The following is a 27723-nucleotide window of genomic DNA, read 5'->3' as shown; positions in this document are numbered from 1 at the left end:
ATTGATACAGCCACTATGGAGAACAGTATGGAGGTTCCCTAAAAACTAAAAATAGAATTACCATACAACCCAGCAATCCCACTCTTGGGTAAATACCCTGAGAAAACCATAATTCTAAAAGAGTCATGTACAACAATGTTCATTGCAGCTCTATTTGCAATAGCCAGGACATGGAAGCAACCTAAGTGTCCATTGACAGATGAATGGATAAAGAAGATGTGGCACATATATGCAATGGAATATTACTCAGCCATAAAAAGAAATGAAACTGAGTTATTTGTATTGAGGTGGATGGACCTAGAGTCTGTCATACAGAGTGAAGTAAGTCAGAAAGGGAAAAACAAATACCATATGCTAACACATATATATGGAATCTAAAAAAAAAAAAGTTTCTGAAGTACCTAGGGGCAGGACAGGAATAAAGATGCAGACGTAGAGAATAGACTTGAGGACATGGGGAGGGGGAAGGGTAAGCTGGGACAAAGTGAGAGAATGGCACTGACATATGTACACTACCAAATGGAAAATAGATAGCTAGTGGGAAGCAGCCGCATAGCACTGGGAGATCAGCTCTGTGCTTTGTGACCTCCTAGAGAGGTAGGATAGGGAGGGAGGGAGGGAGACACAAGAGGGAGGGGATATGGAGGTATATGTATACGTATAGCTGATTCACTTTGTTATACAGCAGAAACTAACACGACATTGTAAAGCAATTACACTCCAATAAAGATGTTAAAAAAAAGAATGTATATTCTGATCTTGCTGGGTAGAGTTTTCAAGAAATGTCATTAGGTCAATTTTGTTAGTCATGTTGTTCATATGATTTATATCATTACTGCTCTTCTGTCTGTTTATTATATCAATTACTCAGAGAGAAGGACTGATGTCTGTAACTATAATTTTGGATTTGTTAATTTTTCCTTTCAGTACTTTCCATTTTTGCTTCATGTATTTTGATGCTGTTTTGTGGAATCCATACACATTTAGATTGTTATGTCTTCTTGATGAGTAGACTGCTTGATCATGATGAAGTGATCCTCTACATCTCTGGTAATATTCCTTCTTCTGAAATCTATCTAATATTAGTTTACCCACTCCAACTCTTCTATGGTTAATGTTTGCAGGTATAAATTTTTTATTCTCATACTTTTAACCTATTGTCTTTAATTTTAAGTGGGTTTCTTGTAGAAAGCATCTAGTTCAGTCTTAATTTATCATATCTAACAATTTGAAAATAGGAGTGTTTAAATCATTTACACTCAGTGTAATTATTAATGTAATTAAGTTTAAAACTATTATCTTGCAATTTTCCCCCTATGTATCCCACATGTTCCTTTCCCTGTGCTCCTGTCTTCTCTTGATTAATTGAATAATCTTTAGTATTGCATTGCTGGGTTTTAAACTGTGTTACTCATTTTTTTCCAGCAATTTTTCTATGACCTAAAACATGCATCTTTAACTTATCACATTTTCCCCTCAAATACTGTTATACCACATCAAGGATAATATAAGAACCTTACAACAATATATAATTCCTTTTCATTCTCTCATCCATTATGTCACTGTTGAGACAAAAATATATTCTACATGTTATAAATTTTATTGCTATTTTTGCTTTAAACAAACAGTTTATCTTTCTTTCCTTATCAACATTACTGAGGATTGATTTGTTCCCAACAGACTACATTATTCACTTTTATTTTACTTTATTTTATTTTATTATTATTTTTTGATTTTTTGCGGTACATGGGCCTCTCACTGCCGTGGCCTCTCCTGTTGCGGAGCACAGGCTCCGGACGCACAGGTTCAGCGGCCATGGCTCACGGGCCCAGCCGCTCTGTGGCATGTGGGATCCTCCCGGACCGGGGCACGAACCCGTGTCCCCTGAATCAGCAGGCGGATTCTCAACCACTGCGCCACCAGGGAAGCCCAGACTGCATCATTCAAAGTGCACCATTTAGAGAGTTTTGACAACTCTATGTACCCATGAGAACACCACCACAATCAAGCTGCAGAATATTTCTAACGATTTTCAGAAAATTCCTCATCCCTTTTTGCAAACCATCCCTTCCTCCACCCCCATCTTCAGACAACCTCTGATCAATCTTTGTCAGTATGGATTAGTTTGCATTTTATGTAAATGGGATTATACAGTGTATGTTATGTCTTGCTTCTTTCAATGAGCATATTGTCTTGAGATTCATCCATCCATATTGAGCAATGGATTCGTAGTTGTTTCTTTTTATTGCTGACTAGAATTCCATTCTATGCAATGTATATATTACATTTCATTTGTGCATTCACTTGTTGTTGAACATTTTTGTTGTTTCCAGTTTGGAGCTACTACAAATAAAGCTGCTATGAAAATTCATGTAAAAATCTTAGAGAAGACATATGTCTTCATGCCTCTTGAGTAAATATGTAGGAGTGAAGTGACTGGGTCATATGGAAGACGTATTTTTAACTTTTTAAGAAACTGCCAAACAAGTTTCCAAAGTGGTTGTACAATTTTACATTCCCACCAGCAGTGTATGGGAATCCTAGCTGTTCCATGTGCCTGCCAACAAGCCATATTTGCAGTCCTTTTAATTTTAGTCATTCTAGTGGATATGTAATGGTAATCCTCATGGTGTGAATTTGCATTTCCTGGATAACTAATGATCACAGAACATCTTTTCATGTGTCTACTGTCTGACCATACAATCTTCTTTTGTTAAGTATCTATTCATATCTTTTGCCCATGTTCTAGTGGCTTACCCATCTTATTTTTAGTGGGATTTTATTTTTAGTGTTCCTTACATATTCTGGAAAATACCCCATTGTCAGATATACACATTACAAATATTTCCTCCCATTCTGTGGCTTGTCTTTCCTTTTCTGAATGGCAAAGATCAATGTAGCCCAAGGTATTTACCATCTTCCATCTACAGAATAATCTTATAATGTCTAAACATCCTAGTTTCCTCAATAAACCCTGCACATGCAAAAGATGTTGCATTGGGACTCATGCTACAGCAAACAGGAAAGACCATGCAACCTCATAACTGAAGCCACTGAGCTGGGCAAACTGACAAAACGTGGAAACCACCATGTGTTTAATCACACTTGGATGAAAAGAAACCTAATTTAATGAAGCAACTACTATAAGCAAAGAGCTTCTGCATTTATCATCTGATTTGATCCTCACAACGACTGTATGAAATAGGAAATCATATCCCCACTTTGCAGATGGGGAAACCGAGGCTCAACTGAGGTTGCATACCTAAGTCAAGGTCTCACATATGTTAGGACAGAGCTAGGATTCAAACCTAGGGTTCTCCAGCCCTAAATACCACTCTCTTTTCATTATAAGTAATGTGCATGTCAGTGCCCTGAGGAAGTTAATAACATTCTAAATCTATGCTAGAGTATAGTCACCCATGCCCTGGGCTGTGGCTGCAATACGATGATGCTCAGAGAATCCCAGGCCTGGTCATTTAAAAAAATGTATATATGATTCCCCTCCGACCTCCCTAACCATAGACACACACACACACACACACACACACACACTCCCCTAGATGTTCCCCAGGGTAAAAATGGGTGGTAAAGAAGAAATAAATCAGCTAAGAAAAAAAAAGAATCATGAGACTCTCTTAGCAGAGATCTGGTAAGATTTCTTTGCAATGCTGGCCTGTGATTTTACTTCACACTGACAGGACATGGGCCCTGCTGAGGAAGAGTCGCCATCTGCCAGACAGAGCGGTTGCCCTAGTGGCGCTTATCCACTATCATGCTCTCACGTCTGCTTGCCAAGGAGCTCTGAGAAACCCTTCTGTGTTCAGGGTGTGTAAGAGTCCAAGAGGCACATGTCTTAAGAAAGTCTGATACAAGAAACTCAGAGGGGCCCAGAAGATAAATTAGAAAATAGGGATACTGTGGCAAAAACATTCTTCATTTCCAAACCTGTTTATTTAAGTTCATGCTTCTAGAAACGTGAAATATTTCCTTATAGGTTATGTCCATTTGAAGAATCGGAACCCACCATCGAGGCAAGACTCATTAGAAATGCAGATGGAGTATCTCTAAAACAGTTAAGTCAGCAAGAGGGCAGGATTCAATTTACAAAAATCTGTATTACATAAAAAGAGTAAACAAGACATTTTGGCAATAAGAGATCCGGACTATATTAAAAACACAGCTCGGTAGATCATAAGCAGTACTATAAATACTATCAAATACTATATGTAGTATTTGATATATAGTTATAGACAGTCTTCATTTGGGCAAGGAACTCTAAGGGGCTTAACTATCCTGAACCCCATTTTTTGATAAGGAAAGGACTTTGGTGAATTTCTGAGACTATGAAGTATCATTCCACCCATTCATTTATTCAACAAATATCAGTGAGATCTTACTTTGTGACAGGCACCATTTTAGGTAGGTGCTATGGAGACATCACACCATTGTAAAGCAATTATACTCCAATAAAGATGTTATTTAAAAAAAAAGAGAGAGAAAGTTGTTGAGTTGTCATGAGGCATTAAATGAGTTACTCCACATGAAAACCTTAGGACAGTGCCTGGTACGTGGTATGCAATTGAATATGTATTAGCTATTGTCTCAATTTTATCCTTGCAGGTGTTGGGCAAAAACTGTAGGGCTGGATCCAATATAAAGACAGCAGAACGATGGTGCTGTGGTCCCTCCTGGCCTGGAACCCAGCTTGGACTACTGAACTGCCCATTTGGGCCGGAATAAATAACAGGAGAGGCAAACCCAAAATACTCCTTTTGGCTGGCACACCACAAACATTGATTTATTTTTAAGTTGTTGGTCACTTTCTAAGCTAGGAAGTTCATTTTTGTAGCAAATCCCACTAGATGATTCCAAGGGGAGATTTCAGGGACCAACCGCCCTGGCCAGCCAGCCCTGGGCTCCACCAAGAGTGATGTAATCACACAAGGTGATTTCACTCAGTTGAGTTGAAGTATCTCATGCAGAGAGCCAGGCACTCTTAGACGTGGACATGCCAAATTAAGAATCCACGATTTCTATGCTGGAAGAATTCATAATCACAAACCAAGAGCGATGATGAAATGAAAAAAGGAGCCCGGGATGCTGCTCCAAGAAGCTTACAGAGGGCTCCTGATTCCAGGAGGAGCTCAGGGAAGAAGGTGACTTGGAGGAGATGACAACCTGAACTGTGTCTCAAAGGATGACAATGAGCTCCCAGGTGACGGGAGGCAAGGATGTGAGGCGTGAGTGACAGGGCGGGGTGCGGAGGCTGCCTGTAAGAAAGGCCGAAGCAGGGGTGAGGCTGAGCACAGGGTGGAGGACAGAGACACGTCGAGTGGCTGGGGGCAGCCAGGGCCAGGCAGGGGAAGGTGCCCCGAGGCCACGTGAGGGAGCGAGTTTCATCCAATACAGAAGCCGCAGGAGAATTCAGATCGCATCTCGGGCCTTGTGCTTGCGGAGAACAGATTTGACGAGGGCCAGGCTGGACGTGCGGGGCAGGGAGCCAAGAGAGGGAGCTGGGGAGGGTCCAGGCGAGATGCCAGGAAAGGTGAACTTTGAGTGCTTTTAGTGTAGGGAGGAAAAATCACCAGAATGTGGTAACTGACAGGATGGGGGTGGGAAGTTTGAGGCGTCTTGGGGGTGATGGCACAACAGCAGCTAAGAGTTATCAAACATGTATTCCCACCACAGTCATTAATTACGGTCCCAGTCTGTGAGTGAGAACACAGAGGGCATCAGCTTGCAGGTCCAGTAAGACCCAGACGCCAGGGCCCACGGGCAAGGCACTGGACCAGGCTGCACGCAGGACACCGGAGCCTCAGCGGTGGGAAGCAGTCCCATGGAGGTTAATAAGTGACCCAAGGATGGGCACCCACAGCCAAAGGGAAAATAGGAATCCTCCCTGGCCACGTGGCCACCCAGGCAGGGCTGTGACCTTGCTGTTGGCTGCCAAGTCCTCAGGGCCCAGAGAGGGACCTGACACACAGTGGGTGTGATGAGGGGACGAGAGCACAGCTCTGCAGTTCTGGAGAGAGAGATCAGGGGGAGAGCCCTGGCAGGCTCCTCAGGGGGCCGTCCGTCACCTAGCACAGATGCCCCCGCTGAGACAGTCCCCTCCCCACTGAGCTGGCTCTGCCCGGCAGCTCGGCAGGCAGTGGGGAGATGGGTCCCACCTCTTCCAGAGCAAACAGGCACCAAAGGCCAGCCGGTTCTGTCCCCTCCTTGTCAAGGCTAGGAGAACATGAGTGGGGCGGGGTAGGGGGCTCACTAGGGTCCAAGCAGGTCCTTTCCCCCTCCCCCAGTCTCCAGGCTTGTGGAGCCGATGGGCACGGAAGGGGATCAGGAACCAGGTCCACTTGCTGACCCACTATTGTCAAACCCTAGACAAGGCAGCACAAGCTCCATGTGGCAGGGACCGCGTCCAACTCCAGCAGGAGTGCCAGACTCAACAAACAGAAACAGAGCGCGCCCAGTAAAATTTGAATTTCAGATAAACAATGCATAATTTTTAGCTTAAGGGCACACTGCCTGTTGCAGTCATGGGAACATACTTAGACTAGAAAGGTGTGCGTTGGCTACCTGAAACTCAGAGTTAACTGGGAGGCTGTATTTTCCCTGGCAGCCCTACTAGCAAGGTGCCGTAACGTTGCTGAAGACACAAATATATGTGATGTGCCCTGGAAAAAGCTGTCCCGTTTCACTTCCGTGACCTGTTTGTTACGGTGACGTGAAGCTCTGACTATCTGTGCTTTTGTCACATTAGATGGGAAGAGAGACAGGGCCGCTGACGTGGCTAGTGGCCTGTTTTTCCCACTCCAGCCACATACACCTGAAGGTCTGGATGCTCACGAGTGTTTCTCTGCACTTGAGCGGGACCCAATGAGTTGAACAAACATCTAACCCATCAAAACTCAAGTTACCCAGACCCTGAAACTGAAGTCAGTTGGTTGGCAGAATTAGGTCCACAGGGATTGAGAGATGGGACCTATAACCAAGGTTTGATAACCTTAGTTTTTTAAAAGTGGGGTGTGTAGGGGGGAGAGGTACTTAGCATTTGTCATGGAACAACCAACTTCATTAACCTATTTCTTCACCAGTTGGAGGAGAGGCAACAGGCATGGTAAATGAGAAATAGGAGAGCTGGATTTTGTCACAGAAACACCAACTTCTCCCAGCATTGTTTCAAAACACAGACAACCTCTCCTCCCCCCACAGCTGAGGCACTTCGTCCTGGGGATTCCTTTAACCAGATTTTCAGTGGGTCAACCCCCTGCTGCCACCGAGGAGGCACAGGGGAAGAAAAGAGAGTCACGAGGGGGAAACTGAACTAGGCCAGAGACCACAGAAGGCCCAGGGAGGTGAAGGTCAAGGAAATCAGGAAGGTCCCGGGGGCAATTAGACTGACAGCTTGGTGAGGGCATGTCTGATGTGTCCTGTTCAACACTGTCTCACCCATGCATGGCACATGGTAAGGGCTCCGTGATTTTTTATTTTTTACTAGTCAATTTCCATTTATTACCTCTCCTTTCTCCCTTGAAACCTAAACCTGGAACAGTGATCTCTACTTCTCTGATGTTGGCCTTTGAGGAGTATCTCCCTAAAATCAAGAGAAACTTTAATTTTTATTAATAGTGACAACACAGTTCTTACAAAATCCAGGTATATGACGCTTACATCCGTCTAAAAAAATAAAAATGGAGCTGAAGGAAAAAAACATGTTGATACAAATAACACTTTTGTTACATATAAAGATGGGTGTATATAAGTGTATATATCTATAAACTTATATATACATATATACAAATATGTATTTTATACCTATATAAACTATAAATGAGGAACACATGGTGCCTCTTTGTTATGTGGTCTAGTAACTTCTCGTGTCATGGATTTGTAAATAGTGGATTAAGAAGTGAATGTATAGATAGCCTTGCCTCTTCATAATAGTCACAAGTTCTACAGGGCAAAAGATTCAAAGAAGAATTTTCTTTGCCTTTGGCATGCATGCAAAACATTCTTAGGTTTCACTGTCAGATTATCTTGATCCAGTATACATGTTCATGAAAATTTAATACTGCTGCTTCTTAACTGTTAGCAAAATTTATTTCCAGGTCATGCTAGGAAACTCCCTAAAAAGTTCCTGTGGTTCTCAGCTCTGGCTGCTCATAAGAATCACCAAAGAGCTTAAGTACACACACTCTGGATTCCTTGGGATGCTCCCTAGACCAGGTGAATTCAAATCATGGGAGTGGGTACCCAGAGTCTGTAGTTTTTAAAAAGCACATCCGAGAACCACTGGAAACCAGCCTCTGTGTCAAGAAATATCTGGCTTAGTTGAAGCAAGGCTGGAAGGATAAAGACAAAAGGGGTATAATGGGGTGAGGGACACTTTGTAGAGAGTTAGTGACAACTTCAGATGGAATCATTGAGGTTAAAAGAAGTGTCACAGGGTTAAGATATAAAAGGACACCAGAGACTTTTGTTCCCTTAATAACAGTAAGAAGGAAAGTGGATAAAATAAAAATTGTATTTTCCCAAAGAACAAATGCTGCAGGGAGCCTTGATGAGCTGAATTCCAGGGAGGAACCAGCCCTTTTTAGTAGATTGGACATTGTGTACAAAAGAAACAGAGAACTTGAAGACAGATCCATGGACATTATCCAAATTGAAGTATAGAGAAAACAAAGAACATAACTTCAGTGACATGTAGGACAGTATGAAGCAGGTTAACATCTGTATAGGAAGGAAAGAAAGAATGGGGCAGAAAAAATATTTAAAGAAATAATGGCCAAAATATTTCCAAATTTGATGAAAAACTTCAACCCACAGATCCCAGAGGCTCCACAAACTCCAAACAGCACAGACACACAAAACCACAAAACCACACCTAGGCCAACATAATCAAACTCTGAACATCAAAGAAAAAGAGAAAATCTCAAAAGCAGTTAAAGTGGGGATATATGAGGGATATAGGGAAATAGCCAGAAAAAATGATGGCTGTTTTCTCATGAGAATCAAGGAATCAAGAAGCCTATAGAGTGAGATCATTAAGATGCTCAAAGAAAAATAAACTATCAACCCAGAACTCTGTACATATTGGTAATGTCTTTTTTAAAAAAAGGAGAAATAAAGACTTTCTCAAAAAAAAAAAAAAATCGGGAGAATTCACTGCTAGCAGACCTATTCTACAAGAAATGTTAGAAGTTCTTCGGGCAGAACAAATATGGTATCAATTAGAAATTTGGATCTATACAAGTAAATTAACAGTGTTAGCAATTGAATAAAGGTAAAATAAAATTCAATTTTACTTATTTTTAATTGCTCTAAAACATAACTATGTAAAAGAAAAACAGTAGCAATATATTGTGTATTTGCAGCATATTTAAAAGTAAATTATGTGACAACAATAACAGAAAAAGGGATGGAAGGGAGGAATTTGGAATATACTGTTTTAGGTCCATACACGACAGGGGAAGCAGTATAATAGTTGAACACAGACTCTAATTCAGTAAAGATGTATACTGTAAACGCTGGGTCAACAAGGAAAATATTTCCAAAAGTAGTATAAATAATGTCAATCAAAGAGATAAAAAGGAATAATAAACAATATTCATTTAATCTAAGAGCAGGCAGAGAAAAAGGAAAAAGAAACAAAAAAACAGATGGAAAAAATAAAAATCAGCTATCAATGTGGATTTTAATCCAAACATATCAACAATCACTTTAAATACAATTGGTCTAAACACACCCACTAAAAGTCAGAGATTTTCAAGTTGGATAAAAACATCAAGACCTAACTATCCTCTGTTTTACAAAGAAACCCACTTTAAAAATATAGCCAGGTTAAAAATGAACGTATGAAAACACTAAACAAAAGGAACCTGGAGTAGCTATATTAATATGACAAAATAGACTTCAGGACAAGGAATATTTTCAGGGATTAAGAGAAAAATTACATAACGATAAAGGGATCATTGTCCAAGAAAATATAATAATCCTTACATGTATATGCATCTAAAAAAGTCAAAATCCTTGAGACAAAAACTAATAAAACTGAAAGAAGAAATGGACAAATTTATAATTATGGTTGCAAATGCCAACCCCTTTCTCTCAGCCATTGATGGAACAAGTAGGCAGAAAATCAGAAAGGATGTATATGGTCTGCAGAGCACAACCAACCAACTTAACCTAATTGGCATTTATAGAACTATCATCCCAACTATAACAGAATATATATTCTTCACAATGTGGAATGTGTTAGATGTGTGTGTGTGTGTGTGTGTGTGTGTGTGTGTGTGTGTGTGTGTGTGTGTTCTGGGCCTTAAATTAGAAAGAACAGAGTCCTTCATAATATGTTCTTGGACCATGACAGTACTTCTAAATAACCAAAGCAGTCAAAGCAGAAGTCTCAAGGAAAACTGTAAACTATTTTGTACTGAATGAAAATACAACGTATCAAAAGCAGAGGGTTGCAGCTAGAGTAATGCTTAGAGAGAAATTTTAGTACTAAATGATTAGGCAAGAAGAAAGGTCTCAAAGCAGTAACCTAACCTCTCACCTTAAGAAAGAGAGAGTGAGAAGAAATTAAAGCAAAGCAAGTAGAAGGAAAGAAATAACAAACATTGGAGGAGATATGAAGAAAATTAAAAGCAGAAAAACGGTAGAGAAAATCAATTGTATCAAATCTGTTTTTTTGAAAAAGCAATGTAATTGATAAACCTATACAAACTGATGAGGGAGAGAGAGAACAAAATATCAGGAATGAAAGAGATGAAATCACTACTGATTCCACAGACATTAAAGGGATGATAAAGGAATACCACAACCAACACTATTGCCATAAGTTTGACAAATTAGATGAAGTAAATAAAAATCCATTCAAGAAGATACAGGTAATCTGAAGAATCCTATATGTATTAAAATCTACAAACAAGACTGTAGCTCAACATACTAAAATAAATATTATTCCCATATACTAGAAATAAACAATTTCACCAAAGAAAAGTAAAATGCTCATGTATAAATATAACAAAATATGTGCAGAATCTGTGTGTTGAAAATTACAAAACACTGGAGCTAGAAATCTAAGAGGACCTTTAAAAATGGAAAGATAGGGCTTCCCTGGTGGCACAGTGGTTGAGAGTCCGCCTGCCGATGCAGGGGACACGGGTTCGTGCCCCAGTCCGGGAAGATCCCACATGCCACGGAGCGGCTGGGCCCGTGAGCCATGGCCGCTGAGCCTGCGCATCCTGAACCTGTGCTCCACAACGGGAGAGGCCACAACAGTGAGAGGCCCGTGTACCACAAAAAAAAAAAAAAGGAAAGATACACGGTGTTCATGAACTGGAAGTCTCAACATTAAGAAGTCAATTCTCCCCAATTTGATCTATAGATTCAACACAATCCCAAGCAAAATGCCAGCCCTCTTTCTTGTAGATATTTACAAGATGATTCTAACATGTATAAGTAAAGGCAAAAAGGAATGAGAAGAGTCAAAACAATTCTGAAAAAGAACTCACATTACCCAATTTCAAGACAAATCAAAATGTAAAGCTATCAAATCAAATAAAATTAAAAACTATTGCTCTGATCAAGACACTTTTTAAGAGAATAAAAGCAAAAGTGACAGACTGGGAGAAAATATTTTCAAGTCACATATATGATGCCAAAGAATCTATCCAGAATATAAAAAGAACTCTGACACTCAACAATAAGAAAATAAACACCCCAATTTAAAAATGGGTGTGGGACTTCCCTGGTGGCGCAGTGGTTAAGAATCCACCTGCCAGTGCAGGGGACACGGGTTTGAGCCCTGGCCCAGGAAGATCCCACATGCTGCAGAGCAACTAAGCCTGTGCGCCACAACTACTGAGCCTGTGTTCTAGAGCCCATGAGCCACAACTACTGAGCCCGTGTGCCCCAACTACTGAGCCTGTGCTCTAGAGCCCGTGAGCCACAACTACTGAGCCTGCACACCACAAATACTGAAGCCCGTGCACCTAGGGCCTGTGCTCCACAACAAGAGAAGCCGCCACAATGAGAAGCCAGTGAACCGCAACGAAGAGTAGCCCCCACTTGCCGAAACTAGAGAAAGCCCACACACGGCAACAACGCCGAAACTAGAGAAAGCCCGCGCACAGCAACAAAGACCCAACGTAGCCAATAAATAAAAATAACTTTTAAAAAATGGGTGAGGAAAATATACAGATGGCAAATAAGCACATGAAAAGATACTCAACGTCCTTAGTTATTAGGGTAATAAAATTCAACTATTAGAAAGACCAAAATAAACTAAAATTAAAACAAAGCAAGACAAAACCTGATCATAACAATGACTGGCAAGGATGCAGAGCAATTGGAACTCCCATATATTGCCCAAGAGAGCATAAAATGGTCCTACCTCTCTGAAAAACAGGTCGTTTCTTATGCAGTTAGACATACACATACCCAACACCCAGCAAGTCCTCTCTAAGCATTTACCCTAAGAAAAATGAAAAACTTGTGTTAGAATATTCACTGTGGCTTATTCATAGTAGCTAAAAGCCTGGAATGTTCATCAGTGACAGAAATGGATAAAAAAAAATGTGGTTTATTCATTGAATGTTACTACTCAGCAATAAAAATTAAACTCTGAACAACATTGAGGAATATCAAGACATTCCATTGAACGAAATAAGTTGGACACACCCACAAAGACATACTGTATGATTCCATTTATATGAAGGTCAAGAACAGGCAAAAAAAGCTATCGGGATAGAAATCAGAAAGGTGGTTGTCTCTGCTGTGGTGGTGAGTGGGGCAACTTGCAGAGGGGCACGAGGGAACCTTGTGGAGTGATGGAAATGTTTCATATTCGGTTTAAGTGTTCATTACACCAGTGTATATGCTTGTCAAAACTCATTGAACAATAAAATCTGTGCATTTTACAATATGCAAATTCAACCTCAGAAGACATTCAAGAATATTTTAAGGAAGATGTTAGATGTGAGTGATTTACATTTTCTTCCAGGTGGCTCGGATCAATCTTAGTGCTGCTACCGAAGCTCAATCTGCAGCATTCACATACCCCAGTATCCCAGTGTTGAGTGCATAAGGGCAGAGGGGTGTCCACCCAAGCTCCCCTCAGCCAGGCCAGCAGCAACCGAGCAGCCCCACAAGCCAGCAGCACACTATAGGCAGAATCTCTCCAATCACCTTCTTTTCATAAACCCTGGCACCAGCTTACCCATTGGTGCGGTCAGTTTCACACACATGCCAGTTCTAAATTATTCAGAAATTAATTCTTGTAGTTCCCACAAGAAGCAGCATTGCACAGGGAGGAAAGAACACAGATAAGCGTCCAAAGTCTGGAGTTACAGTCCCAGTCCACCCACTCCTGGACCCTGTGATCTTAGGCAAATCTCCTAATTTCTGATCTTTGCCATGTGGTAATGACCCACAACTGCCCAGGCAATGTCTAGGCTTACGAGACAAAGATAAGAAGAGCCAGCTGTACAATGTGAAGTTCTGTGTGAATTTACAGTATTATTACTGCTCTTTTATTCAATAGCCCGCCACCACATGAACACATCTTGACCTATTTTTGAAAATATTCGTATAAATTAGTACCGTTTTCAGAGGTAGAGAAATGTTAACTGTTTGAGTCTGTTTCTTTTAGAAACTCTGGAGAAGCGTCAGTTCGGGTCTTCCCAAATTCTTCGTGGACCCCATCATCAGGATATACGGACTACCAAGATTCAGATGTCAAGTTTCACCTGAGCACTGGATTTTAACCAGAGACTCTTTCGTGTTCACAGTTAAAAGTAAATTAAAAAAAAAATTGTTTACAAAAGAAAAAAAGTGAAGCCCCTGCCTGCCTCCTATTAATGCCAGAGCCAAAGACTCACCTCAAGAGGGCAAACCCCCAGAGGCATCTCACCTGTTGGCAAAGGTCAGGGCCAAGGCCGTGGCCAGATGAGGCATCAGCCGCAGGGTCTGTGTTCGGTGCTCAATGATCTTGACCACTTCCTTGGCTTTGGGCCCAAACTGCCTCTGGCTAGAGAGAATCAAGCAGACACAACTTTACCAAAATCCAATAGGCAACATCATCCCAAACAGCCATTTGTCTTTCAAATACTTCAGATACACAATGCCTCAGTCTCCTCAAATGTACTTAAGATGGCAAAAGTTTCCGAAGAGAGTCCAACAAAAAGCTTTTCAGCTGCTCTGGAAATTAACCTTCCCACCATGGAATATTTTTAAAGCAGTGTATCTATTTAATACACAGAGTCATTTTTACTCCTTAACATTTACGTGGCATTTTATGGTTCCTAGTGCCCTGCGATCATTAATTATTCAGCTTCACTAAGCTCCTGACATAATTAATAGGACAGGAATGATACCCTAGAACATATTTCAAAAGGACAGTCTCAACGAGGAGGCCATACCAACACCGGTGCTTCTGTCAGACTCACAGGCGGCTCATTATTTCCAGCCCACCTAAATCCTCCCCTGCCGTTCCTCGTGCGAAAGGTGTTCTCCACTCCTTCCTTAAACCCTGTGCCCTGTGGACGGCACTGCCTTTCGCTCTGATGCAGCTGTGTAGGGGTGAACAGAGGTCCTCCTCAGAGCAGCTTGTAAAGTGGGATGGGATTGTCCCCAGGCATCACCCGTGGGTTAATCTTACAGAAGCCCGCGGCTGCAGAAAGCACAAGCCCAGCCTGTCTAGGTCACCCCCCTGCCCCATGCAGGCTGATGCTCTACAATCCTGGGCTTGGCAGCCTCCCTTCTGTGAACAGCTCCGATCTTAACGTCAATTTCTGAAACATTTCACACACACACGTGCACACATACGCACATCGTGCTAGGTTATCCGACAGGCAGGGCGCACCTGTGCTTCAGACGCCAACGCAATGAGGATACCCATCCATCACTCAAGGAGAGAGAGGAAACAGCAAATTTTTAAAAATTTTGTTTGATACTTCCTGGGTCATAATTGCATGCTTTAATGTTCTTCCTATTTCTAATTAAAAGGAGGGTACACAGGCACACTGTGAGCGGAGGCTCGTTTTCTACGAGCATAGCGTCCCCAGACGCCATCTAACCACCCCACAGATAGTTGTCTGAGGAACAGGACCCCACCCTGCCTTTGCCCATGCCCTCCGTCCATCCCAACCACAACAGGGCACAGGGCCAAAGGAGCCTGACAGCCCGTAGGAAAACCCCTCAGCTTTTTCTGGATCATCGTGAAACCAATAAAATAAAACAGTCACAGACCCAATAACGGTGTCCCCATAATGTCGGGTCACTCTACAAGCTCCATTTGTGCCCACTCTCTTAACCTGCATTTGGAAATGCTGTGCTTCTACTGGAACTTTTCCTACGGTCGTTGTGGCTAAACTCTTCTCCACCGAAACCAGCTATGGCCACGTGTGATTCACTCCCCTGGGGGACATCTGCGGGCCTGCTCGGTGCCATCATCGCCCGAGGCGCCAGGCGTCCCCCAGGGTCAAGAAGGCTCAGGCCCGGCCACGGAGCTCATAGCCTGGAGCTCACAGCCCAGGACGCGGACGGAAGCAGCCCCGGTGGCGTGGGCAGGGAGAGCCTGGTGCATCCCTCCTCCCATCACCCCCTCATCCCACCCTGTGGGTCACCAGTATTGCCTCCTTTGGTGCCAGAGCATCATTGCAGGAAGCATCACCCACATGGCAACAGCAAAATAAGGGACCGATCACAGCGCCTTTTAGGTTTTGTTTTGCTGAAAAATAATTACAATGAGAATATACTTTGAGATAGTATCCCATCACATTTTCTGATTTTGTGTGTGTGGTGTTGGTCTTCGCCGGCACTCAGCAGGCGCTCAATATTCACTGAATGAATGAAAGAATTAATGAGTTTTGGCAACAAGGAAATACCAATGAAGCACCAGAGTGGCTCACTCCGACCTCACGGAAGGTCTTTGGATGCCAGATCTGACCCCTGACCTGCCGTGTCTTAGTTCTCCAATGGAGGAACACCTTGAAATCACCCCATTTCCTCTTTGACCCTCACAATTCAGTTGGGGTGACAGGAGAGCAGAAGGAGGCCACCAAGGGTCCACGTAGCTGGCCTCTCAGTGTCTTTCACTGTGCTGACAGGGAGGACGGAGTTTAGCTAATGCATTGCCAAGCGACCAAGTGATTTCACAACAAGAATCTGCATTTCCAGCCTTTCTTGAAAACAAAGACGATCGGGCAATGCTGGACCCCATTCCCGTGATGTGATTCCCTGGAGGTCTGAGGCCGTCAACCCCTCCATTGGGGGCATGGCCACCCCCCACGATCCCCAGAGCCCTCTCCACTCACCGACATTACCTGCAAGCCTGGGAGGCACTGCATCTTCAAGCCCTGCCACAGTGGATTTCTATTTTTCATCCAGAATAAATTTACATCAGCATCCTAATTTGTTAATTAAGTTCTGTGATTATGATACACAGCCAAGCGGAGTCATTCTGTATGAGTCTATGAATTCATTAGGAGAATTCCTAAGGGCAAAACAGCCCTGGCAGCTCATACAGAATAAAATCCAAATGCCTCAGCTTGGCATTCAAGACCTGCTTTGGCCTTACTTGAGGGTCCCAACTGTTTCCTGCTAAGCCCCGCAGACGCCTTCCCATACTGGGCCTCTGTCCAGGCAGACTCTCTGCCTGCAGCCAACCTCACCCCTAACTACCACACGTCATATTTTTGGTGGCTCAGCCCTCTCCTCCCCTTGAGACGTCCTCCCCTCTCTGGACTCACCCCTTCAAACACCAAACCAAAGCCATCAAAGCAGGCAGCTGCTTCTCCCCAGACTGCCCCGAGCATTTCATCTGTTACCCCTCCCACATGGGAGCCCTTTTCCCTTTCATGCTGGCGCTGTGTGCACCTGCATTAACCACATGTTTTGATGCGTTGCCATCTGGGCCCTTGTTGACCCTGGAGGGACTGCCCCTCCCAGGACTCGCCAATTCCTTGAGAGAGCAAAGGATTACATCTTTCATTGCCAACTAGCCAATCCAGAGCCCGCATCCCCACCATCTCCTTCAGGGGCCCTTTCACTCTGGGCCACTGTTCCCCTGCCCTAATCTCCCACTGGCCAGACCACTAGGACAGCCCCCAGGGCCCCCAAACCTGCTGAAATCATTCAAACTAGCCTAAACCAAAAAATCCTGAACCTGCTTAGCCTGCTTAGCCTGCCTCACCCGTGCTTTCCCCCAGTGAAAGCTCTTGTCCTCACTCCCTCGGACTCCTGACCATCCCTGGTGCCTCCCCAGGTGGCCCCGCACGGCACAGCATCCCTCCACCTCTTGGGAACTGCAAGTAACAAGCTATGTTTTCAATGGCAGTGGGCTCCTGATGTGTCGTCTCCTGTCACCATACCTAAACAATTAATACAACCTATGGTTTTATTTTTTTAATTTATTTATTTTTGGCTGCATTGGGTCTTCGTTGCTGCACGCGGGCTTTCTCTAGTTGTGGCGAGCAGGGGCTACTCTTCGTTGCAGTGCGCGGGCTTCTCACTGCAGTGGCTCCTCTTGTTGCAGAGCACAGGCTCTAGGCACGCAGGCTTCAGGAGTTGTGGCTTGCGGGCTCTGGAGCTCAGGCTCAGTAGTTATGGTGCACGGGCTTCGTTGCTCCGCGGCATGTGGGATCTTCCCGGACCAGGGCTTGAACCCGTGTCCCCTGCATTGACAGGTGGATTCTTAACCACTGTGCCACCAGGGAAGCCCCAACCTAGGATTTTAAAACAGCACCTGGGGACAAGACTCACAGCTCACTGAGGGTAGGCCTGTTCTGCCTTCAGGTGCCCCAGCCTGGCCAGGTGTGAGTGGGCGGGAGAGACTGAAAGCAAGGTGACAGATGGAGTGTCCTGCCATCTCCCAGCAGCAACACACCCAACTCCTCCAGCACCCATCCCTCCATGTCTCTTTGGAATGTTTGCTTGTTCATAGATGTTCTGATAAAAGCCCAGCTGGCAGACACTGGAGTGCTGAGTGGGAGCCAGTGAGCAGTTACTACAGCGATGCAGCAACTAAGCACCTAAGATGAGGAGCCCACCCTGCCCTTAGGCCTAACAGCCCACCCACTGCTGGTTTGGGGTTGGGTTTTTTTCAAGAAAGGAACAAATGAGTGGTCAGAAGCCAGGCAGCACCCACACTCTTTCCCTCCCTTTCTCTGGCCCGAGACACTGAGAGTCCCTCAAGCACTGAGCCAGGGGGTTCCCATGGGCTTCTCACCCTTCAAATGTGCTCTCTGGCTTCTCCAGGGGAAAACATCAATACGACACTCAAGGCTAATGACCCTTCTCCTGACCAGAGATGCAGCCAGAGTCATCCCTAAGACTGCCACCATCAATCCCCAAGCCAGTAGCCTGGTTCCAACAGAGGCAGCAGAGAGAGGCGGCCTCAAGACTTTGTGCTCTGAGAGAACTTGGCCGGAGGAGGTCACCCTCTTGTTTATACACTCAGGCCCCAGTCGACTTCACGGAGGGCTGGGATGGTCCAGGCCGGTCCTCTGGTTGCCAGCATCCTGGCACACTGCCCTGAACACAACTCACAGGACCACAATCCGTGCAGCTGGCCAGCAATTACTGCCTGCCAGACGTTTTTACTGTACCAGTTCATTATCTATAAGGACACAATATTCTTCCTGTCCTTTTCCTCCACTGGGTTACTATTTTTCTTTAAAAACCCATGTAAAGGCTATATTTTTCTCTGTAAACGTAATTTTTATTTCAGGGCCGGAAAACAACCCCAAAGTCACTGAGCTCAAATTTTTCATGGTCTTTAAAAAGAGAAAGTGATGCGTGTGCATCACAGTATCCATGCGAGAGGGCTGTGAACGATGCCATTTAAAATGATAGATTTGAGAAGCTATTTCTGGATTCCAGCAACTCATAAGGACTGGAGGAAACATTTATTTTGGGTTGTTTTATTTTGTTCCCACTCAGTTTTGAACACAGCCGCTTAAAGCAACATTCATGGAAAGTGACACAGCTATTAATCACCCACGCCGCTACTGCACGCGCAGCCTCTGGGGAAGGCCGGGCTGCCTGCCTCCCCAGCCCTCCCTCTGGTCTCTTCTCCCAAAGGAGGCCAGTGACCTACTAAAAAGATAATTGCTTTGCATGTTTCTTGCTCTGCAGCATCATTGCATCAGCCTGCTCTGAATGACAGCCAGTCAAACTGGAAGAAAGAGAGTTCTGTGGCTGGGCCTCCATCCTTGATCCTGAGATTTCTGGGGGTGCAAGCTGGCTCACAGGCATCCCTGCTGCCACAGGACAGAACTCTCCTCCTTCTCTGTCAAAGGGCTGACCTCTGTAGACAAAAGCTGAGCAGATTCCTCAGCCCCGGCCACACTCCCTGTGGCCACCTGCCCTCGTTAATAACTCAGCCACAGAGAGGATTCAGGGAGCCCGTGAGTGCCCCAGAGGTGGACCACTGCACCCCATTCTCACTGGCCCCAGTGGAGAACCCCCCAGCCTCTCGGACAGCCCACAGCCCATCTGTCCCTAATTCTCCCCTTCTTTGGGATGTTCCTGGACACAGAAACCCAGAGGGAAAATATGTTACAAAGCAGGATATTTTTTTTAATTTTTATTAGAGTATAGTTGATTTACAATGTTGCATTAGTTTCTGCTGTACGGCAAAGTGTATCAGTTACACATATACATATATCTACTCTTTTTTATATTCTTTTGCCATATAGGTCATTACAGAGTATTGAGAAGGGTTCCCAAAGCAGTATATTTTTTTGTTTGTTGTTTGTTTGTTTGTTTGTTTGTTTGCGGTACGTGGGCCTCTCACTGTTGTGGCCTCTCCTGTTGTGGAGCACAGGCTCCGGACGCGCAGGCTCAGCGGCCATGGCTCACGGGCCCAGCCGCTCCGCGGCCTGTGGGATCTTCCCGGACTGGGGCACGAACCCGTGTCCCCTGCATCAGCAGGCGGACTCTCAACCACTGTGCAACCAGGGAAGCCCCACCAAAGCAGTATATTTTAATGGCACTGGTTGGACCCAGCAGATTGGGTTCAGCTGGCTGGCAAGGATGTAAAAACCTGGCTACTTATTATCCGGTAATGCGTAGAATAGACACATGACTCCCAGCCCCGAGCCTCACCAAACCCAGTCCCAGCCAAACCCAAGCTGGGGTCAAGTTTGGGATCACAGAAGGGGCTGGGCTGCACACACATTTAGCTACTTCTTTTTTTTTTAAGTTGAACATTTACTAGTTTGCCCTGGCGCTCTGACAAAGCAATCCTGCCTTAAACATCAGGTTCCACATGTGACCTCCACCATGTTTTAGGTGTCATTCTTCAAATGGGCAATTTTCAGTCCATCTGTAGGAGAGATGGGAGAGGTATATGTATGTAGTCTATAGATAAGTGCTGTTTTAATAGTAGCCTTGGTTGTGATTAAATATGCGACATGGTCCCGAGGAAGAGTTCTCAGAGTGCCCTTCCAATCCTGCAGAGATCCGAACAAATACCTTCTGCACCGTCCAGACCCCGTTTTTTCTCCCACCCCTTAGCAGTCTTTCAATCCGACCACAGAAAAGAACAGATGAACCTCAATGGTTGTGACGGGGTCAGTGAAAATGACAATTTTTAAACATGAGAATATTTCAGATACAGAAAAAATGAGGGTGCTTTGGTATCAGTGTCCAAAGGTATATAGAAAGAGCAGGGACCGCCACCCCAAACACACAAAAACAGACACTAGAGCCCGTGTTTTCTTGGCCATAGAGTGCAGAGACAAACAGCCTTTGCTGTTACTTTTTTCCCATTCTCAAAGGTCACACCAAATCAAACCCCAGGAACATAAAGGCCCTTCCCCAACAGGAAACTCATGGGTCTAAAATCGTGACCAGTCACGGCCTGGTGGGGACTGACATTCTGCTACCCTAGGCTGCAAAGACTGTCTACCCCAACCACTAGCACTGGGAGAGCAGTGCCAAGGGGAGCAGGCTACAGAACCACAAGAGATTGGGATCAGGCCACATCCTCCCATCAGTGGATGGATGACCCCAGTAGAGACCCCAGAAGTCCTTCAGATAAAGAGACGACAGGAGACAGAGTATCCCTGTGACCCTGTCTCCATATTTCTATTGTGTGGGCCACTTCTGGCCAACATCATAACCCTGGGCTGTAACCACAGTGACGCTGACCTCATGTGAAGGACCAGTAGAGAGCCAGTCCTGGGTCACCTTGGATCTGAAGGCCGACCAACTCCAGCTTCTTCTCTGAGGGTTCAGTTACACCAGCAAGAGGGGTCCGACCTGACACACTGTGGCTCAAATGCCTTCACAATAAAACACAGAGAACCTGGCTACCTCTCCGCTGAGTTTGTTCTTATCCTCTCCTGGAGCTTCCTGCTGCCCCCAGGAGGCTATCCTGGGACCAAGTCAACATCACTTCATCCCAGGCATCACAGGAGAGGAGGAAGGACAAAGTGGTTAAATCCCAGGCTTTGGATCAGACAAACCTGGCTTGCATACAGACTCTGACCCCTGTCGTTTTCTCCTGGGCAAGTTACACAAACTCACTGAGCCTCGGGTGCCTCAGTCCTAAATCGGGGCTGACGATGACAGAGGGGACGAAGGGAGACATTGCCCACGCCTGACACATAGTAGGTGTTCAAGGCATGGCAGGTGTCATCACCACAGTCATTACCGTTACCCCAAGTTCCTAGGATCACCCTCTATTCTATTCATCCTTGATCTAGGAAAGCCATTTAAAAATTTCCCAAAAGAAACACTTTCTTTCACCCAAACAAAGCACTAATCTATTCTGCATCACTAAAGCTGTTGTGAAAAGATTTTCAGGGTGAAGAGGAAAGTCTCTTCCACTCAACATTAAAGATAATGAAATTGCTGACAGAAAAGAAAACAAGCTGTCAACTAATATGTTAGAAAAAAGTGTGTGTGTGTGTGTGTGTGTGTGTGTGTGTTGGAAAGCACATGAAGCTTTCGAAAAGCACCTGCCTTTCTATGTACCCAAGAACACCAGCCAGTTTTCTTCTTCCCAAATTCCAGGGAGGGACAAGGTGGACAAAATAAAGCCAGGGAAGGTGGTGGGGGCAGAGCCTTCCTTCACATCATGTTGCCATAGAAGCAGAAGATTCTTTCCAGAGTCGATCAGCCTACCCTAGAGAGGAACCTGAATGTTATTCAGATGGTTCCCACACAAGGGAGATTAATTTACTTTTCAGAATTATAGCCTTAGTAATATCTGTGAGTGACATGGTGGTTAATGTTAGCCGTCAGAACTGTGATTCCTTGAGATTTTTCTTTTAAAAAACTCACATCCTAATGCATGCAAAACAAAATTACAATGGCGGGAGACATGGAGCTATAAATTACAGCTGAAACTCCCTGGGGTGGCCTAATGATTTCACTGTTGAATTATTTTCGTACTTTTAAAGATCATCTATACAGGGAGAGAGATCGTCTATCAACAGCACCACTGCAGAAGTATTGCAGAAGCCCCCAGCACTTTGGTCATTAGCGTGAGGAAGCAAGAGGGCTGACCCCTTTGGGAGCCAGCCCTTCTCTCCTCTTTCCCGCTGTACTATGGTTGGTGTAGGGTCCATGTGCATCCTGCCTGCCCAAAGAGCCAGCCAGAGCCTACTATCATCCTGGAGACACAAGCCTGACCACAGTGAGAGAAAGGAGACCTACACTGAGGCCCCAACACTCTCCAGGGTTCTCCTTCACTGGGGTTGAGCATCTGGAGATGAAAGCCAAGTAATGAAGTTCTCTTTCGGGCTGGCATCCATTTCTTAATGCTTTAGGCTGGCTTTAGACTGCTCTTGGCAATGGGACATGCCTGAGTAGCTCAAGGGCTGGCTGCTGCATCCACTTTCCCTCTCAATCCATAGCCTTAGAAGTAAGGGTGCCTACAACGTCAGAGTCTTTCAATCCATAAACACGGTAGGTCTTTCCATTTATTTAGATCTTTGGTTTCTTTCATCAGTGTTTTGTAGTTTTCAGCATATAAGTGTTAAACTTGCACCTAAGTATTTCAATTTTTATGAGCAATTGTAAATGTTATTATTTTATATTTTAAATTCTGGTATCCTTGTGCTCATTGTATATAAAAAATACAATTGCTTTCTGCATGTTTATTTTGTATCTGGTGACCATGCTGAAACTCAGTTCTTAGTTCTAGGACTTTTGTAAATATTTGGGGATTTTCTATATAAACATTCAAGTCATCTGACTATAGAAACACTTTTATTACTTTCTTACCAATCTATATGCTTTTCCCTTTCTGTATTGTACTAGCTACAACTTTGATCACTAAGTTGAATAACAGTGGTAAGAGCAGATATCCTTGCCTTCTCAATCTTAGGGGGAAAGCATTGTCTTTCTCCATTAAGTATAATGTTGACTGTACAGGCACACCTTAGGATTTTGTGGGTTCAGATCTAGACCACTGAAATAAAGCAAATCACATGAATTCTTTGGTTTCCCAGTGTATATAAAAGTTAAATTTACACTACGCTGTAGTCTATTACGTGCAATAGTATTATGTCTTTAAAAATGTATATACCTTAATTTAAACAAACTTTATTACTAAAAAATGCCAACCATCATCAGCACCTCAGTGAGTCGTAGAAGTAACATCAAAGATCACCAATCACAGATCACTATCACAAATATAATAATAATGAAAAAGCTTGAAATATTGTGAGAATTGCCAAAATGTGACACAGAGACATGAAGTGAGCAAATATTGTTGGGGAAAAGGTGCCCGTAGACTTGCTCAACACAGGGTTGACACAAACATTCAATTTGTAAAAAAAACCACAACATCTGCAAAGTGCAATGAAGCAAAGCACAATAAAACAAAGCATGCCTGTATGTATTTTGTAGATGCCCCTTAACAGGTTGTGCACATTTCTCATTATTCCTATTTAAATGGGAGTTTTTACCAAGAATGTATGTTGAATCTTTAAAATGCTTTTTCTGCACCAATTGATTATGATTATGTAATTCTTCTTCTTTAGCCTATTAATATGGTGGATTATATTGGGGTTTTTTTTGTTTTTGTTTTTGTTTTGGCTGTGTTGGGTCTTCATTGCTGCACGCGAGCGGGAGCCACTCTTCAATGCGGTGTGCAGGCTTCTCACTGCGGTGGCTTCTTTGTTGTGGAGCACGGGGTCTAGGCACGCAGGCTTCAGTAGTTGTGGCACGTGGGCTCAGTAGTTGTGGCTTGAGGGCTCTAGAGCACAGGCTCAGTAGTTGTGGCGCACGGGCTTCGTTGCTCTGCAGCACGTGGGATCTTCCCGGAACAGGGCTCAAACCTGTGTCCCCTGCATTGGCAAGAGGATTCTTAACCACTGTGACACCAGGGAATCCCTACATTGATTTTTGAATATTAAACCAGCATTGCATCCTGGAATAAACCCCACTTGGTCATGGTGCATAATTCTTTTTACATTGCTAAATTCTATTTCTTAATACTTTGCTAAGGATTTTTGTGTCTACATTTATGAGGGACATTGTTATGTAATTTCCTTTTATTATATTGTCTTTATTTGGCTTTGCAATCAGGATGCTCCTCGCTTCATAAAATGAATTTGGGAAGTGTTCCATCCTCTTCTGTTTTGTAGAAGAGCTGTATATAATTATTGTTAATTCTTTAAATGTTTGGCAGAATTCTCCAATGACACCATTTGGCCTGAAGATTTGTTTAAGGGGTTTTAAATTAATTCAATTTCCTTAATAGTTATAGAGTTATTCAAATTGTCGTACATATGGGCTGAATTACAGTATTTGTTTTTGAAAGCATTGGCCCATTTCATCTAAGTTTTCAGATTTCTGTTTACAGAGTTGTTCCTAGTATTCTTTTATTACCCTTTTAATGTTTTCAGGGTCTGTAGTAATATCCCTTGTTTCACTCCTGATATTAGTAATTTGTTTTTTCTTTTTTTTCTTTGACAATGTTGCTAGAGGTCTGTCAATTTTATCGATCTTTTCAAAGAACCAGCTCTTTGTTTTACTGATATTCTCTCTCCTTTTTAATCTTCTAGTTCACTGATTCTTTCTTCTGTCTCCTCCATTCTGATGCTGACACCATCCACTGAGTTTTTTATTTAGGTTATTGTATTTTTCTGCTCTAAAAGTCCATTTGGCTTTCCTTTATATCTTCCATTTCTTTGCCTAGACTTTCTATTCTTTGCCAAGACTTTCTATTTTTTCATGTTTCAAGGGTGTCTGTAATTGCTCTTCGAAGCATTTTTTATGAGGGTTGCTTTAAACTATTATTCAAGTTATTCTAACATCTCTGTCATTTCAGTGTTGGTATCTATTGACTACGTTTTCTCATTCAGTTTGAAATCCTCCTGATTCTTGGTAGGACAAGTGATGTTTTACTGAAACAGGTACATTTTCATGTTATGTTGTGAGACTCTGGATCTTATTTAAATCCTCTGTATTTCTCTGACATGAAAGGAGTCATTACTGACAGGTGGAGGGAGAAGTCCAAGTTCCCTACTTGGTCTGTGTTGACACCCCAGTGATGGGGATGAGTTCCTCCTATTGCTGGGTAGGGGTGAGAATTCTGGCTCTCCATGTAGCCTCCACTGACATGGTGGTGGATGGAGCATCATTATTGTCAAATGGCAGTGAAAGTTCTGACTTTCCACTTGGCTTCCTCTGACACTACCATAGCAGGAGGTGGGAGGAGGTACTGGGTACAGGTGGATGTCCAGGCTCCCCACCTGGTCTCTACTGACACCCCAGGGGATGGTGTGAATTTCCTTCTGGCATGAATGAAAGTCCCAGCTCCCTGGTTGGCCTTCTCTGACACCACTGTGGTGGCAGAGTTGGTGCAGCTTGTCATAGCATGGGCAGAGCAGAAGTCCAGGCTTCCCACCTGGCCTTTGTTGGCATGGGTAGGAGGGAACACAGTTCTTTCTGTGGTGTTTGACTAAGTCGAGCAGTACTGCCTAAAAGTTTTCTGTCTTGCTGACTGTCTTTTCCTAGTCCTTTGGCTAAACAAAGCAGACTTCTTTTTTTGCCTTCTTACTGGTGTTTCTGGGTTGTCAGCTTCACCAGTACCCAGTCTAGAATATATGAGTCAAAAAGAAAGCAAGGGAACTCCCCACCGTGCTATCCCTTGGGTCTGGTGGTCCTAGCTGGTCTGCTTTCTTGTCTCCACCTTTCAGAGTTATTTTATGTCTGCTTTATATGTAATGTTTAGACTTTTTAGTTGTTCTAAGTGGAAGGAATAGGGAAAAGTACATCTACTCCAGCTTCCCAAAAGTACATGACATATTTAGATTTGAATTTTAAGTAAGTTCATCTGGGAGAAGTGCGATAACTGATTGATAATATTAGATTTATTTAGCTTCCACAAACATAGAGATAAGGAGAAAGAGAGAAAATCATGCATAAACGTTAATATATAATTACTCTATGTCATAGTTCCACCCTTTAAAAAAGTTCTTAAATACGTACCACCAATTTAATGATAATCTATCATGAATAAGGAAGATTACACGGTACATGTGTGCCAGTTACAGACACTTCAGAAAAAATAAAATGAACAAGTATGCTTGTGACAATCAAGGAATAATGAATATCTCCAACATACATGAATATATTCGATTCGTAACATATGGAGGAGAGTTCTATATTCTGCTTTTCTGTTTACCTAATTTCACTGTATGCAATTTCCAATGTCATTAAATATTCTAGAAGTCACAATTTTAATGAGTATTTCCTTAGGGTAAATTTCTAGAGAAAATAATACTGGATGAAAAACATGTAAACCTTTTTTTAAATCCCTTGATACACATCACCAACTCATTTTCCAGAAAGAGTATATCAATTTTATTCCTTTTCCTAGTATATAAGTTTGCTCTTCCTACTGCATTTCTACCAGATCTGAGTATTATCCTTTCAAAAGTCTTTGCTAATTTAATAAAGTAAAAAGTTATCTCACTTTAACTCATCTTTCTTTGATTAGTAATAAGTTAGTTAGTTTGTTTACATGTTTATAAGCCATGGATAAGTCTTCTTAAAATTTTCTCATATCATATGCTCATTTATTTATATACTGTGATGTTACTATTTTTCTTATTTATTTATAGAGGCTTTTTATGTATTATGGAAAATGAACCATTGTTAGTCATACTTGTTTAGATATTCCTCTACTGTGTCATTTGAAATATGTACATTTAAAATTTTTTGGATAATCAGTTTAACGCTTTTGCTTTGGGACTCTTTTTCCTAGGAGGAATGTTTTTAAAACTATACAAAAGGACATGTCACTTTTTTCCTTCATCTATGTAATTCTGTGGTTTGGTTTAACTTTAGAGATAAGGAGAGGTGAGAGATGTAGGTCTACCCCAGTGGGATATGAAATAAATATACCAACATAGTTAACTACAGCAAGTGCCACTAGGCTGACCGGAGAAGGACCGATGAAGGTGAACAGACTCTTGTTCCTATCTGCTTAAAATAGCCATTCCCTGGTTTCAGACAATTCCCTTGATCTTCCTTCTTCCAATTGACTTGGCAGACAAGTCCTTGGTTTAACCTCTCTCCCACTTTATTCTCTAATCTGCCAGGAAATTAATGCAAGTCCTGAGCCTCCCTAAACACAGCTTTTTCCAGGCATCCTTTTTCATCTTTGATTCTGAAACTGAAATAATAAGTAAAAGCAAACTTTGCTATTCTGTTGGCATATGTGCCTTCAAGGAATATTTATTTAAAGGAAAA

General features: G+C 43.1%; 1 protein-coding gene across 1 annotated transcript in view; it reads right to left on the bottom strand.

Annotated features, from left to right (window-relative positions):
- ACOXL (acyl-CoA oxidase like) overlaps window positions 1–27723 on the bottom strand; it is a 352026-nt gene that overhangs the window by 170209 nt on the left and 154094 nt on the right. Inside the window, 1 exon segment of the mRNA XM_060116983.1 lies at window positions 13916–14032. Within this exon segment, the coding sequence (XP_059972966.1) occupies window positions 13916–14032 (117 nt within the window).

This window comes from Mesoplodon densirostris, chromosome 14, assembly GCF_025265405.1.
Source record: "Mesoplodon densirostris isolate mMesDen1 chromosome 14, mMesDen1 primary haplotype, whole genome shotgun sequence".
NCBI classification, from domain to species: Eukaryota; Metazoa; Chordata; class Mammalia; order Artiodactyla; family Ziphiidae; genus Mesoplodon; species Mesoplodon densirostris.
This window is presented reverse-complemented; position numbering and strand designations above follow the sequence as displayed.